At 44.5% G+C, this 19,265-nt stretch overlaps 1 protein-coding gene across 1 annotated transcript; it reads left to right on the top strand.

Annotated features, from left to right (window-relative positions):
- Nucleotides 1-864: 864 nt before the first annotated feature.
- Nucleotides 865-17,971, top strand: CAV3 (caveolin 3). The gene is made up of 2 exons (XM_082265761.1): nucleotides 865-1,084; nucleotides 17,627-17,971. Exons 1-2 carry the CDS (start codon nucleotides 974-976, stop codon nucleotides 17,963-17,965), a joined length of 450 nt encoding a protein of 149 aa, XP_082121887.1. The 5' UTR covers nucleotides 865-973; the 3' UTR covers nucleotides 17,966-17,971.
- Nucleotides 17,972-19,265: the final 1,294 nt, after the last annotated feature.

Genomic DNA, 19,265 nt, shown 5'->3' with positions numbered 1-19,265 from the left:
CACATAAGAATCAGATACAGCTGAGGAAAAAAGATCAAGCACTGCAATGCATTTTAGGGAGGTTCACACTTTTGCGTGTCAGAGAACATGCGCAAACATTGCACATTTTCCTGACGTAGACAGAAAGGAGCTAAAATTTAGTAGAAATCTGTCTGACCATTAAAGCTAAGTTCACCCATGAATGCACTTTTTTATACATGTTTTTGTGCGTGCATTTGTTCTACACACACATAGGGCAACCCATTTATTTCAAATTGCAACAAAGGCGCCGAATTTGCTCATGTACCGTTTTGGGCGTTGAGCTTTGCGCATTTCTTATCTACGCTTTTTGATGTTAGTTGCACATTTGGAGGCATGCTTACCTTGTTTGGGGTGCCATTTATGAATGTCATCGCAAGTGACTTTTTGCATGTTTCATGTATGCATGCAAAAATAATTGCGCTTTTTGCGCACAAAACGCTCATTTTTGAATGCAGCCTAATTATAATTGGTGTGCCCATGCGTCTGCAGGTCAGGGAATTCTTTTCCACATTTCTCGCCCATAGGGCAGCCTATTAAAATTAATGGACTGCCCTACACATGACGTGTGGGAATGCGCCCGCGCTCCGTTGCACCTGTATGGTTTGAACCTGCAGCTCAGTCCATGTTCACAATGCACACAATGGTGCACGTTGTGAATTGTGATATGTGAATGAGCCATAAGTACCCATTTGCCTGCTATTTGGAGGTGATGGGAGGAGTAGGAGGGGGGGGGGGTCTGTTGTCCCGGAGTGATCTGGAGATTGGGTTTCAGCCGTAAAATAGCGTTGTGGTCAGAATGACACTGACAGCGGCTCAGCTATGTCAGGCAGCTGTTCACTGGCATTCCGAGAGGCCCTCAAATGTCATAAACATATGACAAAGACACCCAACGTCCAGCGCCCCGCGTCCAGCCTTCCCCGTCCACCGCGGCTGGTCGAAGCTCCTCCGGACCATGGCTGAAGAACAATCTTATTATGAGGAGAAGATCTCCAAGGATATTCTGACCAAAGAAATTGACTTAGTGGACCGGGACCCCAAGAAGATCAACCAGGACGTGGTGAAGGTCTGCCTTTCTTCCCCTGCTTGTGGTGTGCCTATAGGCGTAGACCCCTGGTGCCCAACCTGCAGCCTGAGGGCCACATGCGGCCCTTTAGTATATGATGTGTGGCCTTCGGACCTCAGCAGTTTTTAGTGGGAATATTAATTAGTGTAATAGCATTAGTAACATTTTTTATAAACATTTTTCAGACAGGAGATAGAGAGATACAAAGTAACTTTATATATAAACATTGATTAGACCGGCGATAGGGAGATACAAAGTAACATTGTTTATAAATATTGATCAGATTGGAAACAGAGAGATACAAAGTAACATTGTATATAAACATTATTTAGACCGGCGATAGATAGATAGATAATAAATACAAAGTAATTTTAGATACAAAGTTAGATAGATAAAGATACAAAGTAACTTTATTTATAAACATTGATCAGACAGGAGATAGAGAGATACAAAGTAACATTGTTTATAAATATTGATCAGACAGGAGACAGAGAGAAACAAGGTAACATTATTTATAAACATTGATCCGACAGGAGATCGAGAGATAAAAAAACAGCATTGGAGGAGATTTACTAAACTGGAGAATGCAAAATCTGATGCAGCTGTACATTGTAGCCAATCAGCTTTTAACTTCAGCTTGTTCAATTAAGCTTTGACAATAAAACCTGGAAGCTGATTGGTTTATATGCAGAGTAAATCAACCCCATTGCTTTTAAACATTGATCAGACCACAGATATAAAGATACAATGTACCATTTTTTATAAATGATGATCAGATCGGAGATAGAGAGATACAAAGTAACAATTTTTATAAACATTGATCAGACAGGAGATAGAGAGATACAAAATGACATTATTTATAAACATTGATAAGACCAGCGATAGGAAGATTCCCAAAGTAACATTGTTTATAAACATTGATCAGACGGAGATAGAGAGATACAAAGTAACATTTTTTATAAATATTGATCACAACAGCGATATGGAGATTCAAAGTAACATTGTTTATAAACATTGATCAGACAGGAGATAGGAAGAAAAAAGCAACATTGGGGGGGATTTACTAAAACTGGAGAATGCAAAATCTAATGCAGCTGTACAAGGAACTAGCGCTTCCTTCCAGAGTGGCCAATCAGCTTCTAACTTCAGCTTGTTCAATTAAGCTTTGACAATAAAACCTGGAAGCTGATTGGTTTATATGCAGAGCTGCACCAGATTTTACACTCTCCAGTTTTAGTAAATCAACCCCATTGTTTATAAACATTGATGAGACCAGAGATAAAAAGATACAATGTAACTTTGTTTATAAACATTGATCAGACCGGTGATAGAAAGATACAAAGTAACATTGTTTATCAACATTGATTAGATCAAAGATATAAAGATACAAAGTAATGTTGCTTATAAACATTGATCAGACCGGTGATAGAAAGATACAAAGTAACATTGGTATCTTTCTATTCACTCTGTTTTAGACCCCATTCAGACTAGCGCGACTTGTCTCGGTCGCTCGCCATTGATTAGCACAGGACCCGTTCTAATAGGAGCGACACAAGTCGCTCCGACTTAGAAAAAGGGTCCTGTACTACTTTGGGGCGACCTGGGAGCGACTTGCATTGACTTCCATTATGTGAAGTCCCTGCAAGTCGCGCCGAAGTCGCAGTGCACAGCACAGGTCGCCCCTCGAAGTCGGATCGCCTCAGTGTGAACTGGCTCTTAATCTCCTGCAAATCAAAGGGATGAGTTTTCATCTGGTGTCAGTTAAAGCCTTGGTGCCCAACATGCTGCCCCTTGGTATGTGATGTGCAGTCCTCGAATCTCAGCAGTCTGTAGTGGGAACATTGATTAGGGGAATAGCATTGATCCCTACCAGCCTCATGTAACATGTTCTCAATGTCGTATTGTCTTCTGCAGAATATCCCCAGCCAACAATGTATCCTTTACTCACTCTCTGACCCTCATCTCCTCTATTAGGTCTGCAGTTTCTGACAGTGCTCTCAAGCATTACATACTGTATATTGTGTGGCACTTTGGTGATGTCAGGGGCCGCATTTGAGGCCCCCTTTACCTCGTAGGTTGACAACTACTGGTTTAGACAGTGTAGAGAGGTCTGGCTTGGATGCTTCCTTCCCCCAAACAGTGCCTCCTGCCCTCCAAGCCATTCCAGATCACTCCAAAAACCAAGGTCCTTGGACAGTCTCCAGTATATCCTCAGGCCACCGTAGCCAAAGCCTTCCCTCGGGCTGTCGTCTGCTGTCCATGGGCACACTTGGGCTACATACCAGCGGAGGGCTTTGTAGTTCTCGCCCAGCCGCATCTCTGCCTGGACCAGCCTGCTTAACTCAGCTTTCCATTCCTTGTGCAGTTGTTTCCCCAACAAGAGGATTAGGACTTCATACTGCGACCAGTACCTTTCCTGGACGGAAGGGAGAATTTTTCCCTTCCGGTGCTGCTTACGGACTAGCGCTTCCTTCCAGAGTTGCCGGCAGGCAGAATCATACCATTCCAGCAGGACCTGCTCTGACACTGGTTCCCTGTGCTCAGGGGCGTACATAGAGTATTTGGCACCTGGGGCGGATCCTATATCTGGCACATAACCCCCCCCCCTGGTGGGCAGGCGATGCATCGCACATACTATGTGCTAGTATGTTTAACATACTAGCACATTATTAAAGACTTACCTTGAAACAAAGCCTTCCAGCAGCCTGCTGTCACCACTGCAGAGGCTTCCATCTTCATCTGGTCTTTCTTCCAGGTTTGCGGGCTGTGGCAGCTTAAATGGCCAAGCCACAATGAGTCACGGCCACGGCACAGAGCTCAGAAGGAATGGCACGAATATGTCGTTCCTTCAGAGTGCATGCGAGGTCACATCACCGGCTGCTGCTCACTTTAAATTACAATATGGTTTGTGTAGCAACTGTATATGCTATTTTTTTTTTTTTTATCTGGTATATGGTGATTAGGTACAATGTAACTGGTGTGGCGGTGATTACAGACACTGTAACTGGTGTGGTGATGATCGGGGACACTGTAACGGTTTGGTGATGATCAGGGACACTGTAACTGGTTTGGTGGTGATCAGGGAAGCTATAACTGGTGTGAAGGTGATTGGGGACACTGTAACTGGTGTGGAGGTGATCAGGGACACTGTAACTGGTGTGGAGGTGATCGGGGACACTGTAACTGGTGTGGTGGTGATTAGAGACACTGTAACTGGTGTGGTGATGATCGGGGACACTGTAACTCGTTTGGTGATGATCGGGGACACTAACTGGTTTGGTGGGGATCAGGGACACTATAACTGGTGTGAAGGTGATTGGGGACACTGTAACTGGTGTGGAGGTGATCAGGGACGCTGTAACTGGTGTGGAGGTGATCGGGGACACTGTAACTGGTGTGGAGGTGATCGGGGACACTGTAACTGGTGTGATGGTGATTAGGGACACTGTAACCGGTGTGGCGGTGATCTGGGACATTGTAACTGGTTTCAGGGTGATTAGAGACACTGTAACTGGTGTGATGGTGATTAGAGACACTGTAACTGGTGTGGCAGTGATCAGGGACACAGTATCTGGTGTGGCGGTGATGGAGGACACTGTGACTGGTGTGGCGGTGATCGGGGACACTGTGACTGGTGTGGTGATGATGATCAGGGACATTGTAACTGGTGTGGCAGTGAACAGGTACACTGGTACTGGGGTGGCGGTGATTAGGGACAATATGACTGGTGTGGCAGTGATTAGGTACACAGTAACTGCTGTGGCGGTGATTAGGGACAGTGTAACTGGTGTGGTGGTGATCAGAGACACTGTAACTGGTGTGGTGGTGATCAGGGACACTGTAACTGGTGTGGTGGTGATCAGGGACACTGTGACTGGTATGGTGGTGATCAGGGACACTGTGACTGGTACTGGTATGGTGGTGATCAGGGACACTGTGACTGGTACTGGTATGGTGGTGATCAGGGACACTGTGACTGGTGTGGTGGTGATCAAGGACACTGGTACTGGTGTGTTTTATGATTAGAGCAGAACCTGTTATAATTTATTGAATTTTTTTTTCTTTTTTACAGATAGCACAAAATATCTTAATTTTGCTTGTTTTTTTCAGAGTTACTAAATGAACACAATATAATCTTCTGGAAAGTAAAATATCTCTGAGATACATTTTGTGGTTCTGATTTTGAGCTTGTCGCTTCATTTGGACTTTTAACATGTTTTTTTTCTATTCATAGCCATGCAGTTGCTGAGATGATAACATATTTTTTCCCCTTTTATTGGTTGAACTAGATGAACCTTTTTCAACCAGACTATCTATTTAACAATGTAACTATGTTATATATGGGTTCAGAATAATGAATCTGGGGAAATAATGAATTTGGGGAAATAATGAATCTGGGGAAATAATGAATCTGGGGAAATAATGAATCTGGGGAAATAATGGCAGCGATGACCTTGGTGCAGCTGCAGAGCTTCTCTATGATTAGTGAGCTGCGCCAAACTAACAAGAACCCCTGAAAAGCTGAATGACCTGAACATTGCTGAATCAACCAGAAGAGCAAATGTAATGAAACCAGCACATGCAGTATTAATTTCATAGACTAAAAAAATTTCATCGACTAAATCAACACTATTTTAGTCGACTAAAATACAACTCAAACTAAAACAATTCAGATGACTAAAATATGACTAGCACTAAAATGACATTTTAGCCAAAAGACTATGACTAAAAGTAAATAGAAAATTTACATCAAAATGAACCCTCCTCTGCTGGCCATTTCTAAATCGCCAACACAATTCCATCCAGAGCCTGTAATAATCGCACATTAAAGTTTAACCACTTGCCGACCAGCCGCCGTAGTTTTACCTACCTGTACCTCGCTTCGAGGGACCACTAGCTGAGGAGTGCGTGCGCGACTATTCGCCACAGGGGAAGCTAATCAGCGTGTCCGGCGGCCGTGATTGCTGCCGGGCACCAGCGATCGCTCCCCGTGGAAACAGAACGGCGGTCTGCCATTTCCAGATCCTCACTCAGAGGAGGAAAAGTTATTGCAGTGGCGGCCCATCCATTGGGGGCGCAGGGGCACTGCCCCCCATCCATGCGTCCGGCCCCCTAATCTACATGCAGGGCGCCGGACGCATGGAGTTCAATGGGTTTTTTTTTTTTTCGAAGCACGTGATTAGAGCCAGAGGTTCTCACAGGTTTCAAACAAGGGTGGGCTTGGGGCACAGAGCATTGCGCCCCGAGCGCACCCAGTTGAATATTCGCTATTGTCACACGGATCCTCCTCCTGGCCAACTAGGAAGCGGGTCCTGAGACCCGTTTCCTGATTGGTCAAAAGGAGAAGTCATACCATTTGCCATGGAGGAGGAGGGAGGAGATGCAGGAGACTGACGGAGAAGAAGCCACCGCTGCTGCCGCTGCCTGCCCTCCCTCCTTCCACATGTCCAGGCTGGGTGAGTGAGCCGGTGACGGGGGGGGGGGGATTGGTGTTGTCCGGGGGGGGGTATGGTGTGGCCACCCCCCTCAGCCCATGGAGCACCAGCCGCCACTGAGTTATTGCATTCTCTTGATGTAATGCATGCATTTAAGTTTTACTTGGAAAGATTAGCTCAGATTCGTAAGTCCGAGAGCTTTTTTTATGCTGCCAGAAGGGCCCAAGAAGGGGTAGGCAGCACCTAAGTCTACGATTTCTTATTGGATTCGCCAGGTTATTACCCAGGCGTATGATTTAGAAGAAAAGGTTCCACCTTTTCCTGTAAAGGCACATTCTACCAGAGGAGTAGGCGCCCCCTGGGCACATCGCCATCAAGCCTCTAAGGCTCAGATTTGCAATGCCGCCACCTGGTGGTCAGTGCATACGTTCACTTGTTTCTATAGAGTGGATGTTGGGAACCCAGAAGGAACCTGCATTTGGCCCCAGTGTTCTGCAGGCAGCGGTGTAATCCTTTTTGTGGTTGGATGGCGGTATTTTTTTGGTGTCCCCCTCCCCTCAGATGCATTGCTTTGGGAAATCCCTTATGTTATGATTTATGGCTCTGTGTCCTGTGATGTACGAAAAGAAAAATAGATTTTTTAATACAGACTTACCTGTAAAATCCATTTCTTGAAGTACATCACAGTACACCGAGGTCCCTCCCCTCTTATATGGGGCCTTTATTGCTTGCTACAAAACGGAGGTACTTCCTGTGTGGGAGGGGTTATATAGGGGGACATCCTTTCTGATTGGTTGCCAGTGTCCTTCACCTGTAGGTGGCTATATAACTCATATCTTATGATTTATGGCTCTGTGTTCCGTGATGTACTTCAAGAAATGGATTTTACAGGTAAGTCTGTGACTCGGGGTTGATTTTTCATTGCAGGATCGGTAACCCCGAGTCACGCTCGGGGTGGATTGCAGAGAGCGCAGCGGAGCTTCTCTTACCTTATCCTGGCGATCCAGCGATGATCTCTCATTGCTGCGACCGCCAGCCGAGAGTCCCGCCGCTCCTCCGTCCCTCCGTCGGTACGATCACTTCCTAGTTCCGTTCCCTGCAGCAGCAATGCTGCATGGGAGCGGAACTAGGGAGGGAAATTCAAAAAAAAAAAAAAAAAACGTTGCACAAAACACACTTTATATTATATTATATATATATATATGCATATATATATATATATGCATGCATATATATATATATATATGCATGCATATATATATATATATATATATATATATATATATATATGCATATATATATATATACACCGGTATATATATATATATATATATATATATATGCGTATATATATATATATATATATATATATATATATATATGCATATATATATATATATATAATATGCACACACACACATATATATATATAAAATTATATTATTGATTCAATTATAATTCATGCGTTATATATTATATATATATATATATGTGTGTGTATATATATATATATATATATATATACACACACACACACACATATATCTATATATAATGCATGAATTATAATCTAATCAATAATATAATTTTATTATATATATTATATATTAAATAATAAAATAATATTATTGATTTGATTATAATTCATGCGTTTGTGTTTCAAATTTATCACATCTGGGATGTCTACTAGAGTCTTGTTTTGGTCAGGTTTAAGTCAGTAATTACTAAGAATTGTAGGCCTATAATACATAACGCCAAATTTCCATGAAAAGAATTGTACCGCTTTTGGTATGTAATTCCAGACATAATCATACCGCCAGGGAGGTTAAAAAATCAATTTTTTTCTTAGCGTCGCAATAAAAAAAAAAGTAAAATTATTTAAAAAAAAAAGAAAAACTTTTTATTTTTTAATAACTGCAATATTGTGTACCAAAAATATAAAATTAGTTGCATTTTAGACAGAACAAAGTTTAAAATTAAAAAAATATCATCTACAGTAACATTTTTTTTTTTGTTTGATTTTTCTTTAACAAAATCTGATCTAAGTGTTGTTCTGGTCATGGAATGCATAAAAAAAATAGAATAGTTTTTGCAAGACAATATCGCCAAATGAAAACATAATTTTTTCTATAAAAATGTATTACTATGTTATCTTACATAATGACCAATTACTGCTGAATAAACAGGCCTTTATGGGAAACTTAAAAAATTGCTCTGGTCTGGAGGGATGGGAACTGGACTGGAATTGCTATTTAATGAGGTTGACTCCCCCCCCCATTCCACCCACCACCATTAGATTGCTCCATTCTACACATTCCATTTTAACAGTTTTCAGAAACATGAGATGGGCTGTAGAGAGCCCTGCTATGTACAAAGCTCCTTCCTCCCATCATCCAGAAAGCTGATTGAATGTTTCTTCTGAAACTTTACACTGCGGTACTCAGGAGGTCCGACAGTTAGTGTTCTGTAAGTAAGTGCGAAGTTCTAGAACTTCATAAAGTTGATCAGAGTTATAGTAAAGGTCAGCTGGAGAGTCAAACCCAGGTCACAGATCCATCAGGGTCTCATCCATGAGTTCCCGGGTCTGTACACCTGCTGTGCCCATTATAAGGGGTTCCCACCATTCCTGTGCGGAGTTCACAGGTCTGTACACCTGCTGTGCCCATTATGAGGGGTTCCCACCATCCCTGTTCTGAGTTCCCGGGTCTGTACACGTGTTGTGCCCATTATAAGGGGTTCCCACCATCCCTGTGCTTAGTTCACAGGTCTGTACACCTGCTGTGCCCATTGTGAGGAGTTCCCACCATCCCTTCACTGATACATAGACTTCAAAATACAGATCAGCACTGAAAACACACCACAGCCTTCCTTTAAAGAGACCCTGCCACCAAACGATTCATTTCAACAGAAATCTTCCTATAAGAATATTATCACATTTACCTCATTTTTTACATATTATTTACCTTTAAAAAGCCTCCCTTATGTAGACATCTGCGGGCACCGCCAACTTGGAGGTGGTGTCAGCAGCCCCAGCAGTCTCAAGAGCTATCATTCAAGTGACACTCTATAGAATTCCCCTTCGCTCCTTCTACAGCAGCTACATAAAATGTTAGGTAGGGAGGTTGGGAGAGAGGTAGAGGAGCTGGGCCAGCACAGACAATAATTAGACACTCCCAGAAAAGGAGCTGTTATAAGGAATTGATGTTTCCTGGAATGCTCTTATTTTCTGGGAACCTTCAAGTTGATGACAGGGACTCTCTAATGATGTGTCTTACCAAGAAGCGTGTTTAAAGGGCCGCTTCCACTTTCAGCGGCTGTCCTACTGGGGATTCGTCATCTGTCAAATATCTGCATTTACTTAAATGGGAACATGTACATTGCAGCTAAGCGCTTGTTACGCGTATGATCTCACCCAGCTGGCCGTTCCAATAAAAGAGCCGCCAGCTGTCAGATGAGTGCGCCAGTCTCCGAGGACGTGGCCACTTATAACCAAGTGGGTCTGTTGACTCTATTAGGCCAAACACGCAGTCCGATTCCTTATATACAGTATTCCATCAGGAACCAGTTCCAGCCGGCTCCGTTCAGATAGATTCCTAAGCGCAAAGAATATTTCTGGCTATTAACCATTTGGCTCCCACAGCCATTTTTTTCCATTCTTGCACACATGTTAAACCGCACATTTTAGGCCGGAAGTTTAGTAACCCCCCCCCCCCCCCCCCTCCCCAAGTAGTATATATTGTATATTCTCAAAAAGAAAAAAAAAACAGAAAATAAAATGGTGGTTATAGTGGTTTCCTGACACCATAGGTGTGCGCAGAGGGTGTGCCAGGTGTGCCTGGGCACACCCTAATCACCCTGTGCAGTGCCGATTCCCCCTGCTTCCCGTCTCCCCTCAGCAGTGCTGCCAGCTTTCCTCCTCTCAGGAGCAGGGAAGGGGCTGGTAAATCTTTCACTAACCTTCCTTTACTGAATGAACACAGTGATTGATCTGTACCAATCGCTCCTGTCTAAATTCTTAACTGAAGCATAGTAATATATATAGCATAGTATATATTACCAAAGTATTGGGAAGCCTGCCTTTACACGCACCTGAACATCCCAGTCTTAGTCCATAGGGTTCAATATTGAGTTGACCCACCATTTCCTCCACTCAGGGCCGTCTTTTCCACTGGGCATGCCCGGCGGTTGCCCGGGGGCCCCACTTGCCAAGGGGCCCCACATGGATGGTAGCATGTCCCTGGTGGTCTAGGCCCCCCCCCCCCGTTCCGTTGTCCGCCGGCCCGGGCCCCCCCCCTTATTGCTTCCTCCCCTCCGGCGGCGGCCGTGGCTCGAGTCTGCACTGCAGTGCACACTGGTTGCTAAGGCCAGCCCGATTGGCATCTAGCAACCAGTGACGTGAGCAGAGCAGACCCAGGATGCACAGCGCCGCAGCGGAGGACTCGGAGGAGGATCCTCCTCCTTGTCGGCTCTTCCTCCTCACTCCTCTCCTCCGGCTCTGTCTCGACCCTAGAAGACTGGCTCCGCCTCCGCCTCCGCCTCCACCCACCTCCTCCCATGTGCAGCCATTGTAAAGGTAAGGCTGCCACAGCCTGCCAGGCTGATTGATTAAATTATATATTTTTTTAACTCTCTCATGGCAATGATGGGATCGAATCGATGACACAAGAGACAGACAACTACCTGTCCTGGCTGGAGAATATACCTTACTATATATTGGTCCCTGGCCTGTAATATGTATATAGTAAGGTATATATCCTCCAGGTAGTAGTTGTACTCTCTTGTAGTATAGTGTTCCCTGTAATGTGTATATAGTCTATATACATATTACAGGGAACACTATATACTACAAGAGAGTACAACTACTACTTGGAGTATATACACAGTATACCTTACTATATACATATTACAGGGACCAATATATACTAAAAGAGACAACTACCTGGAGGATATACCTTACTATATAAATATTACAGGGAACACTATATACTACAAGAGACTCTTGTAGTATATAGTGTTCCCTGTAATATGCATATAGAAAGGTATATACTCCAGATAGTTGTACTCTCTTGTAGTATATATTGGTTTCTGTAATATGTATATGGAAAGGTATATACTCCAGATAGTTGTACTCTCTTGTAGTATATATTGGTTTCTGTAATATGTATATGGAAAGGTATATACTCCAGGTAGTTGTACTCTCTTGTAGTATATATTGGTCCCTGTAATATGTATATAGTAAGGTATATCCTCCAGGTAGTAGTTGTACTCTCTTGTAGTATATAGTGTTCCCTGTAATGTGTATATATTCTATATACATATTACAGGGAACACTATATACTACAAGAGAGTACAACTACTACCTGGAGTATATACCTTACTATATACATATTACAGGGATAATTTGCATTTTTATTCTCGTGGGTGATTGTGTAGGCAGGGGGCCCCAGTGCACTGCATTGCCCAGGGGCCTATAAGGCTCTTAAGATGGCACTGAATCCACTCCAAACTCGCCCATCCATGTCTTTATGGACCTTGCTTTGTGCACTGGTCCAAATCATTTGGTGGAGGGGGGATTATGGTGTGGGGGTGTTTTTCAGGGGTTGGGTTTGGCCTCTTAGTTCCAGTGAAGGAAACTCTTAAGGTGTCAGCATACCAAGACATTTTGGACAATTTCATGCACCCAACTTTGTGGGAACAGTTTGGGGATGTCCCCTTCCTGTTCCAACATGACTGCGCAACAGTGCACAAAGCAAGGTCCATAAAGACATGGATGAGCAATGAGCAAGTTTGGGGTGGAGGAACTTGACTGGCCTGCACAGAGTCCTGACCTCAACCCGATAGAACACCTTTGGGATGAATTAGAGCAGAGACTGCGAGCCAGGCCTTCTCTCCAACATCAGTGCCGGACCTCACAAATGCGCTTCTAAAAGAATGGTGAAACATTCCCATAGACACACTCCTAAACCTTGTGGACAGCCTTCCCAGAAGAGTTGAAGCTGTTATAGCTGCAAAGGGTGGACCAACTCAATATTGAACCCTACGGACTAAGACTGGGATGCCATTAAAGTTCATGTGCGTGTAAAGGCAGGCGTCCCAATACTTTTGGTAATATAGTGTATCCTTACTGCAGAGAAACAAGGAGAACGCTGCTCCAGGTGAAGTGATTGGGCTCCATGAAGGGGTGCAAGCCCTGACTCGCTTCCATAAAACTGGTATCAAAGAAAGAAATGGCTGCCTAAACCTGAGTCCATTTATTGAAATTCCAAAGTGACCCACACTGGACAGAAGCAAATACAGATGGTTGACGCGTTTCACACAAGAATACTGTGCTTATTCATAATTGTCCGGTGCATTTTAGGGGCTCTGAATTCCTTTGTCAGGGATTTGCTTCCAGAAATGATTGAGGATAAAACTAGACAAAATGATTGCAAATAATAAATCTTCCAATCATAGGATCTTTCTTTTCTCCCCATGTCTCTCTTTCTCTCTCTCCCTGTCTCTCTTCTTCTCTTACTTTCTATCTCAGCATTCTCCCGGCCCTTTCTTTCTCTCTTTCTTTCTTTCTTTCTTTCTTTCTTTCTTTCTTTCTTTCTTTCTTTCTTTCTTTCTTGGTTAAATGGTTAAATACATTTTGAGCATACTCTTCTTTCTTTCTTTCTTTCTTTCTTTCTTTCTTTCTTTCTTTCTTTCTTTCTTTCTTTCTTTCTTTCTTTCTTTCTTTCTTTCTTTCTTTCTTTCTTTCTTTCTTTCTTTCTCCCTCTACGTCCCTCCAGCTTTTTCTATATCTTTCTTTCTCTCTCTTTCTTTTTCTCCCTGCCTCTCTCAGTCTCAGGTCTTTTGCAGACTCCATCAGGTTTTCTTCCAGAATGGTTCTGTATTTGGCTCCATCCATCTTCCCATCAATTTTAACCTTCTTCCCTGTCCCTGCTGAAGAAAAGCAGGCCCTAAGGTGGAGTCTGCTGGGCCCTTGATCCCTCTCTAATAATGTTAAACCAGATTAAGGTGATCAGAATATCGAAGTTGAGTCTGGTGACACCTTCCTGACCACACCTGCATTTAATGGGTGGGGCAAGGGAGGGGTTAATAGCCAAATGGTGTTTCTGGCCAGATTGTGCTAACAGTGGGAGGGACCTAAAAGAGGTATGGTTAAATACATTTTGAGCATTCTTTCTTTCTTTCTTTCTTTCTTTCTTTCTTTCTTTCTTTCTTTCTTTCTTTCTTTCTTTCTTTCTTTCTTTCTTTCTTTCTTTCTTTCTCCCTCTACGTCCCTCCAGCTTTTTCTATATCTTTCTTTCTCTCTCTTTCTTTTTCTCCCTGCCTCTCTTCATCTCTTACTTTCTATTTCAGCATCCATCCCCCCCCCCAGCTCTATATTTATTTTTCTTTATTTCTCGCTCTTTTTCTTTCTCCCCGTATCTCTCTTTTTCTCAAACTTTCTCCCTCTTCTTTCTTTCTTTCTTTCTTTCTTTCTTTCTTTCTTTCTTTCTTTCTTTCTTTCTTTCTTTCTTTCTTTCTTTCTTTCTTTCTTTCCTTGTTTCTTTCCTTGTTTCCTTCCCTTCTCTCTCTCTCTTCTTCTCTTTCTTTCTATCTCAGCATCCCCCCCCCCCCAGTTTGTTCTTTCTTTCTCTTCTCTCTCTTTCTTTCTTGATCTCTTTCTTTCTTCCCATGTCACTCTTTCATATACTTTCTCCCGCTGCATCCCTCCAGTTCTTTCTTTCTTTCTCTCTTTTTCTCCAAGTCTGTTTCTCTCTTTCTTTATTTCTCTACATCCCTGCAGCTCTTTCTTCTCTTCTCTTTCTCTCTCTCTCCTTTTTTCTCTCTCTCTCTTCCCCCCCCCCCCTTTCTTTTTCTCTTTTTTTTCTCCCTTGGCATCCCTCCAGCTTTTTCTTCTTTCCTCTCTTTCTCTGTCTCTCTCTTCCCTCTCTGTCTTCTCCTCTCTCTCCCCCCTCTCTCTCTTTCTCTTCCCCTCTCTCTCTCCCCCCTCTCTCTCTCCCTCTTCCCCATCTCTCTCTCTCCCTCTCTCTCTTCCCCCCTCTCTCTCTTCCTCTCTCTCTCTCTTCCCCCCCTCTGTCTCCCCCCCTCTCTCTCTCTCCCCCTCTGTCTCCCCCCCTCTCTCTCCCACTCTCTCTCTCTTCCCTCTCTCCCCCCTCTCTCTCTTCCCTCTTTCTTCCCTTTACCTCTCTCTCTCTCTCTCTTCCCACCCTCTATCTCTTACCTCCCTTTCTCTCTCCACTCCCCCCCTCTCTCTCCCCCCCCCCTCTCTCTCCTCTCTCTCCCCCCTCTCTCTCTTCCCTCCGCTCTCCTCTCTCACTCCTCCCTCTATCTCTCTCTTGCTCCCCCCTCTCTCTCTCTTCCCCCTTTCTCTTCCCCCTCTCTGTCTCTCTCTTTCCCCCCTCTCTCTCTCTCTCTCCACCCCCCCCCTCCTCTCTCTCTTTCTGTTTATATTATAGGGATGTATTCTGGCTTTGATGCTCATACAGGATTCCCCCATCTGGTAATGACATGATTATTTGCTGTGTATCGCATCCGATCTGATTGGCCCATCTCACCTCCTTCCACATCTTTGATTATCAGAACAATCCTGGTGATTGAGGCTGTGCCTGGCACAGGGCCATGATGGAGGCAGTATGACTACATTCCATCTGGATTGTACTGGGCCGGCGTTTTATCACTGCCAGGCGGACAGAACAGAAAGGTGCACCTGCAATCTAGAAGGGAGAACATTACATACAGATGTTTCCAATACAAATATACAGCAATAACCTACAGCAATAACCGTCCATCAACACAGGTTTTCCCTTACTGTTCCTCTGTGCCATAGAACAGCGAACCTGACGCCTTATACCGCAACGGCCATCAATCTGACGCCACTTACAAGTCACATCTGCTCCCGCTTGGAGCTACTCCCGAATTCAATGATTCATAAAAATAAATCTTAGAGTCTTTAATACCCAAATAAATTCTTTAGAATGCTGGGAAGTAGAAATGTGCGGTGGGGTGAAATTCTACCCTAATTTCTTCAAATTCTGAAGGTTTTGTTTTAAAAACAAAACTCATAAAACTGCATATAAGAGAGGAATTCCATATACAGTGCCTTACGAAAGTATTTGGCCCCCTTGAACTTTTCGACCTTTTGCCACATTTCAGGCTTCAAACAAAAAGATATAAAACTGTAATTTTTTGTGAAGAATCAACAACAAGTGGGACACAATCATGAAGTGGAACGAAATTTATTGGATATTTCAAACTTTTTTAACAAATAAAAAACTGAAAATTGGGCGTGCAAAATTATTCAGCCCCCTTAAGTTAATACTTTGTAGCGCCACCTTTTGCTGCGATTACAGCTGTAAGTCGCTTGGGGTATGTCTCTATCAGTTTTGCACATCGAGAGACTGAAATTTTTGCCCATTCCTCCTTGCAAAACAGTTCGAGCTCAGTGAGGTTGGATGGAGAGCGTTTGTGAACAGCAGTTTTCAGTTCTTTCCACAGATTCTCGATTGGATTCAGGGGTGGGACTTTGACTTGGCCATTCTAACACCTGGATATGTTTATTTGTGAACCATTCCATTGTAGATTTTGCTTTATGTTTTGGATCATTGTCTTGTTGGAAGACAAATAAATCTCCGTCCCAGTCTCAGGTCTTTTGCAGACTCCCATCAGGTTTTCTTCCAGAATGGTTCTGTATTTGGCTCCATCCATCTTCCCATCAATTTAACCATCTTCCCTGTCCCTGCTGAAGAAAAGCAGGCCCTAAGGTGGAGTCTGCTGGGCCCTTGATCCCTCTCTAATAATGTTAAACCAGATTAAGGTGATCAGAATATCGAAGTTGAGTCTGGTGACACCTTCCTGACCACACCTGCATTTAATGGGTGGGGCAAGGGAGGGGGTTAATAGCCAAATGGTGTTTCTGGCCAGATTGTGCTAACAGTGGGAGGGACCTAAAAGAGGTATGGTTAAATACATTTTGAGCATACTCTTCTCTGGGTCAGGAGTGCATAATGCACAGGGTGCAGGGGCCAGGAGTAAGTGAAACACAAATTAAAAGATCAGGAGTAGGTATTACACAGAGTGAAGAGGTCAGGAATAAGTAATGCAAAGGATGCAGGGTTCAGGAGTAACTAATTCACAGAGTGAAGAGGTCAGGAGTAAGTAATGCACAGGATGCAGGGTTCAGGACAGAGGCGTAACTAGAACCTTCAGGGCCCTGATGCAAGAAACCATGAAGGGCCCCCCAGACCCCTGGCCGGGGGCCCTTACCTTCAAGCCCAGGGCTCTTCCCACTAATCCTGGGGCTCTTTACACTTGTTGCATGGCCTTTTATTACGGTCCCGCAGCAGGATTCTTTCACAAGTTCTGAAGTGGGCCCCCTTCCTGCAATCTTGTGGGCCCCCTTCCTGCAATCTTGGGGCCTCCCCACAGTGGTGCAATGCCAGGGTCCAGTTGCAAGTGTGACCTTTGCGATCCTGGAAGTTCACCCACTGGTTTGCTACCGGGCCCCCTGGAGCATGGGGCCCGGTAGCGATTGCAACCCCTGCAACCCCTGTAGTTACGCCCCTGGTTCAGGAGTAACTAATGCACAGAGTGAAAAGGTCAGGAGTAAGTAATGCACAGGATGCAGAGTTCAGGAGTAACTAATGCACAGAGTGAAGAGGTCAGGAGTAAGTAATGCACAGGATGCAGGGGTCATGAGTAACTAATGCACAGAGTGAAGAGGTCAGGAGTAAGTAATGCACAGGATGCAGGGGTCAGGAGTAACTAATGCACGGAGTGAAGAGGTCAGGAGTAAGTAATGCACAGAGTACAGAGGTTATGAGTAATTAATGCAAGGAGTGAAGAGGTCAAAAGTAGGCAAAGCATATACCTCCCACGTATCTCCCAAGTAAAATGTTGCCAGGCAGATTATACCACAGCCCATAAACCAGGGACACCATCAGATGCCAACTGAGGACAATTCCGGGGAAACTTTTTCCCCAGGGACAACTGTCTGAAATCAGGTCTGCCTCCGGCAACCAGGGACATCTGGTCACTCTATACTAGATTATATTTGACTTTTGTTTGTTGAAATTGAATGTATAGGTGATCAGTTTATGTGATTTTTCTCTTTCAGGTAGATTTTGAAGATGTCATTGCAGAACCGTACGGCGTTCACAGCTTCGATGGCGTCTGGAAAGCCAGTTACACCACGTTCACCATCACAAAGTACTGGTGTTACCGGCTGCTCTCGGCTCTGATTGGCATACCCCTGTCCATCATCTGGGGGGTCCTCTTCGCTCTGATCTCCTTCTGTCACATCTGGACGGTGGTGCCGTGTGTCAAGAGCTACCTGATCGAGATCCAGTGCGTCAGCAGGACGTTTTCTCTCTGCATCCGCACCTTCTGCGACCCGATTTTTGAAGCCTTGGGAAAGGTCTTCAGCGCCATCAAAGTTACCCTGCAGAAAAACTGACTGCCGTGCAAACTGCACCGCGAAGACCAGAGATCGCACCAGATGGAGGGGACAGCAAAAACTGCAAAGATTCATTCAGATTTTCATTTTATAAGCTTTTTTTTAACCATTTTCCACTAATAAGCTTTTGAGAGAAAAAAAAATGTTCCTATAGCTTTTCTCTGTCTTTTTGTGTAATTTGAGTGAAAAATCAAAAAATATGGAATTTGTTTAATTTGATTGTTTTTTAAAGTTTTTCCACTCACCTGTCAGCCTGCCGATCAGGCATTTCACCTCTTTTTGAAAAATATAATCTTATCAAATTGCTTCTATTGTGTCTACCTATGAGCGGAACTGATTTGCATTCATACTGATATTTCCTTCAGGGTCCATTTTTGAGGGGTCTGTGCTGGGGGTGAGAGATAGTCCCAAGGGGTCTGTACTGGGGAGGAGAGATTTTACTAGGGGGGATGACTGGTCTGAGGGGTCTGTACTGGGGGGGGTCTGTCATTTGTCCTGGGGTGTCTGTACTGGGCGTGGGTGAGTGACCTGAATGTTCTGAGCTGTCTGTACTTGGGAGGGAAGTCAGCCCGGGGAGGGGGGGGGGGGTCACTGGGGTGGGATGACTATTCTGAGGGGTCTGTACTGGGGGGGTGACTACTCTTGGGGGTCTGTACTGAGGAGAGAAGTCTGTACTCAGGGGTTGTTACTGGGGAGGGGAGTCTATACTGGGGAGTGACTGTTCTGAAAGGTCTGTACTGGGGGGGGTGTCTACTCTCAGGGGTCTGTACTGAGGAGAGAAGTCTGTACGGGGGGGGGGGGGGGGGGGACTGTTCTCAGGGGTTGTTACTGGGGAGGGGAGTCTATACTGGGAAGTGACTGTTCTGAGGAGGAGTGACAGTTTTGAGGGCTCTGTACTGGGGAAGGGAGTCTGTACTGGGGGGATAACTGTTCTGAGGGGTCTGTACTGGGGAGGGTGTTCAGTCCTGGGAGGGGGTCTGTACTGGGAAGGGGTGACTATCCTGAGGGGCCTGTACTGGGGGGGTGACTGTTCTGAGGGGTCTGTAGTGAGGAGGAGTCTGTACTTGGTAGGGAATTCTGTACTGGGGGTAGACTATTCCAAGGGGTTGTTACTGGGGAGGGGAGTTTATACTAGGGAATTACTGTCCTGAGGGGCCTGTACTGGGGAGGGAAGTCTGTACTGGGGAAGGGAGATTTTTCTGAGGGGTCTGTACTTGGCCGGGGGGGGGGGGGGGGGTTGTCATCAGTCCAGGGGGTCTGTACTGGGGAACGGAGTCTGTACTAGGGGGTTAATGTTCTG

This window comes from Pelophylax lessonae, assembly GCF_965119305.1.
Source record: "Pelophylax lessonae genome assembly, chromosome: 8".
NCBI lineage: Eukaryota > Metazoa > Chordata > Amphibia > Anura > Ranidae > Pelophylax > Pelophylax lessonae.
Note: the sequence above shows the minus strand (reverse complement) of the source record. Positions and strands in the feature narration are given on the sequence as shown.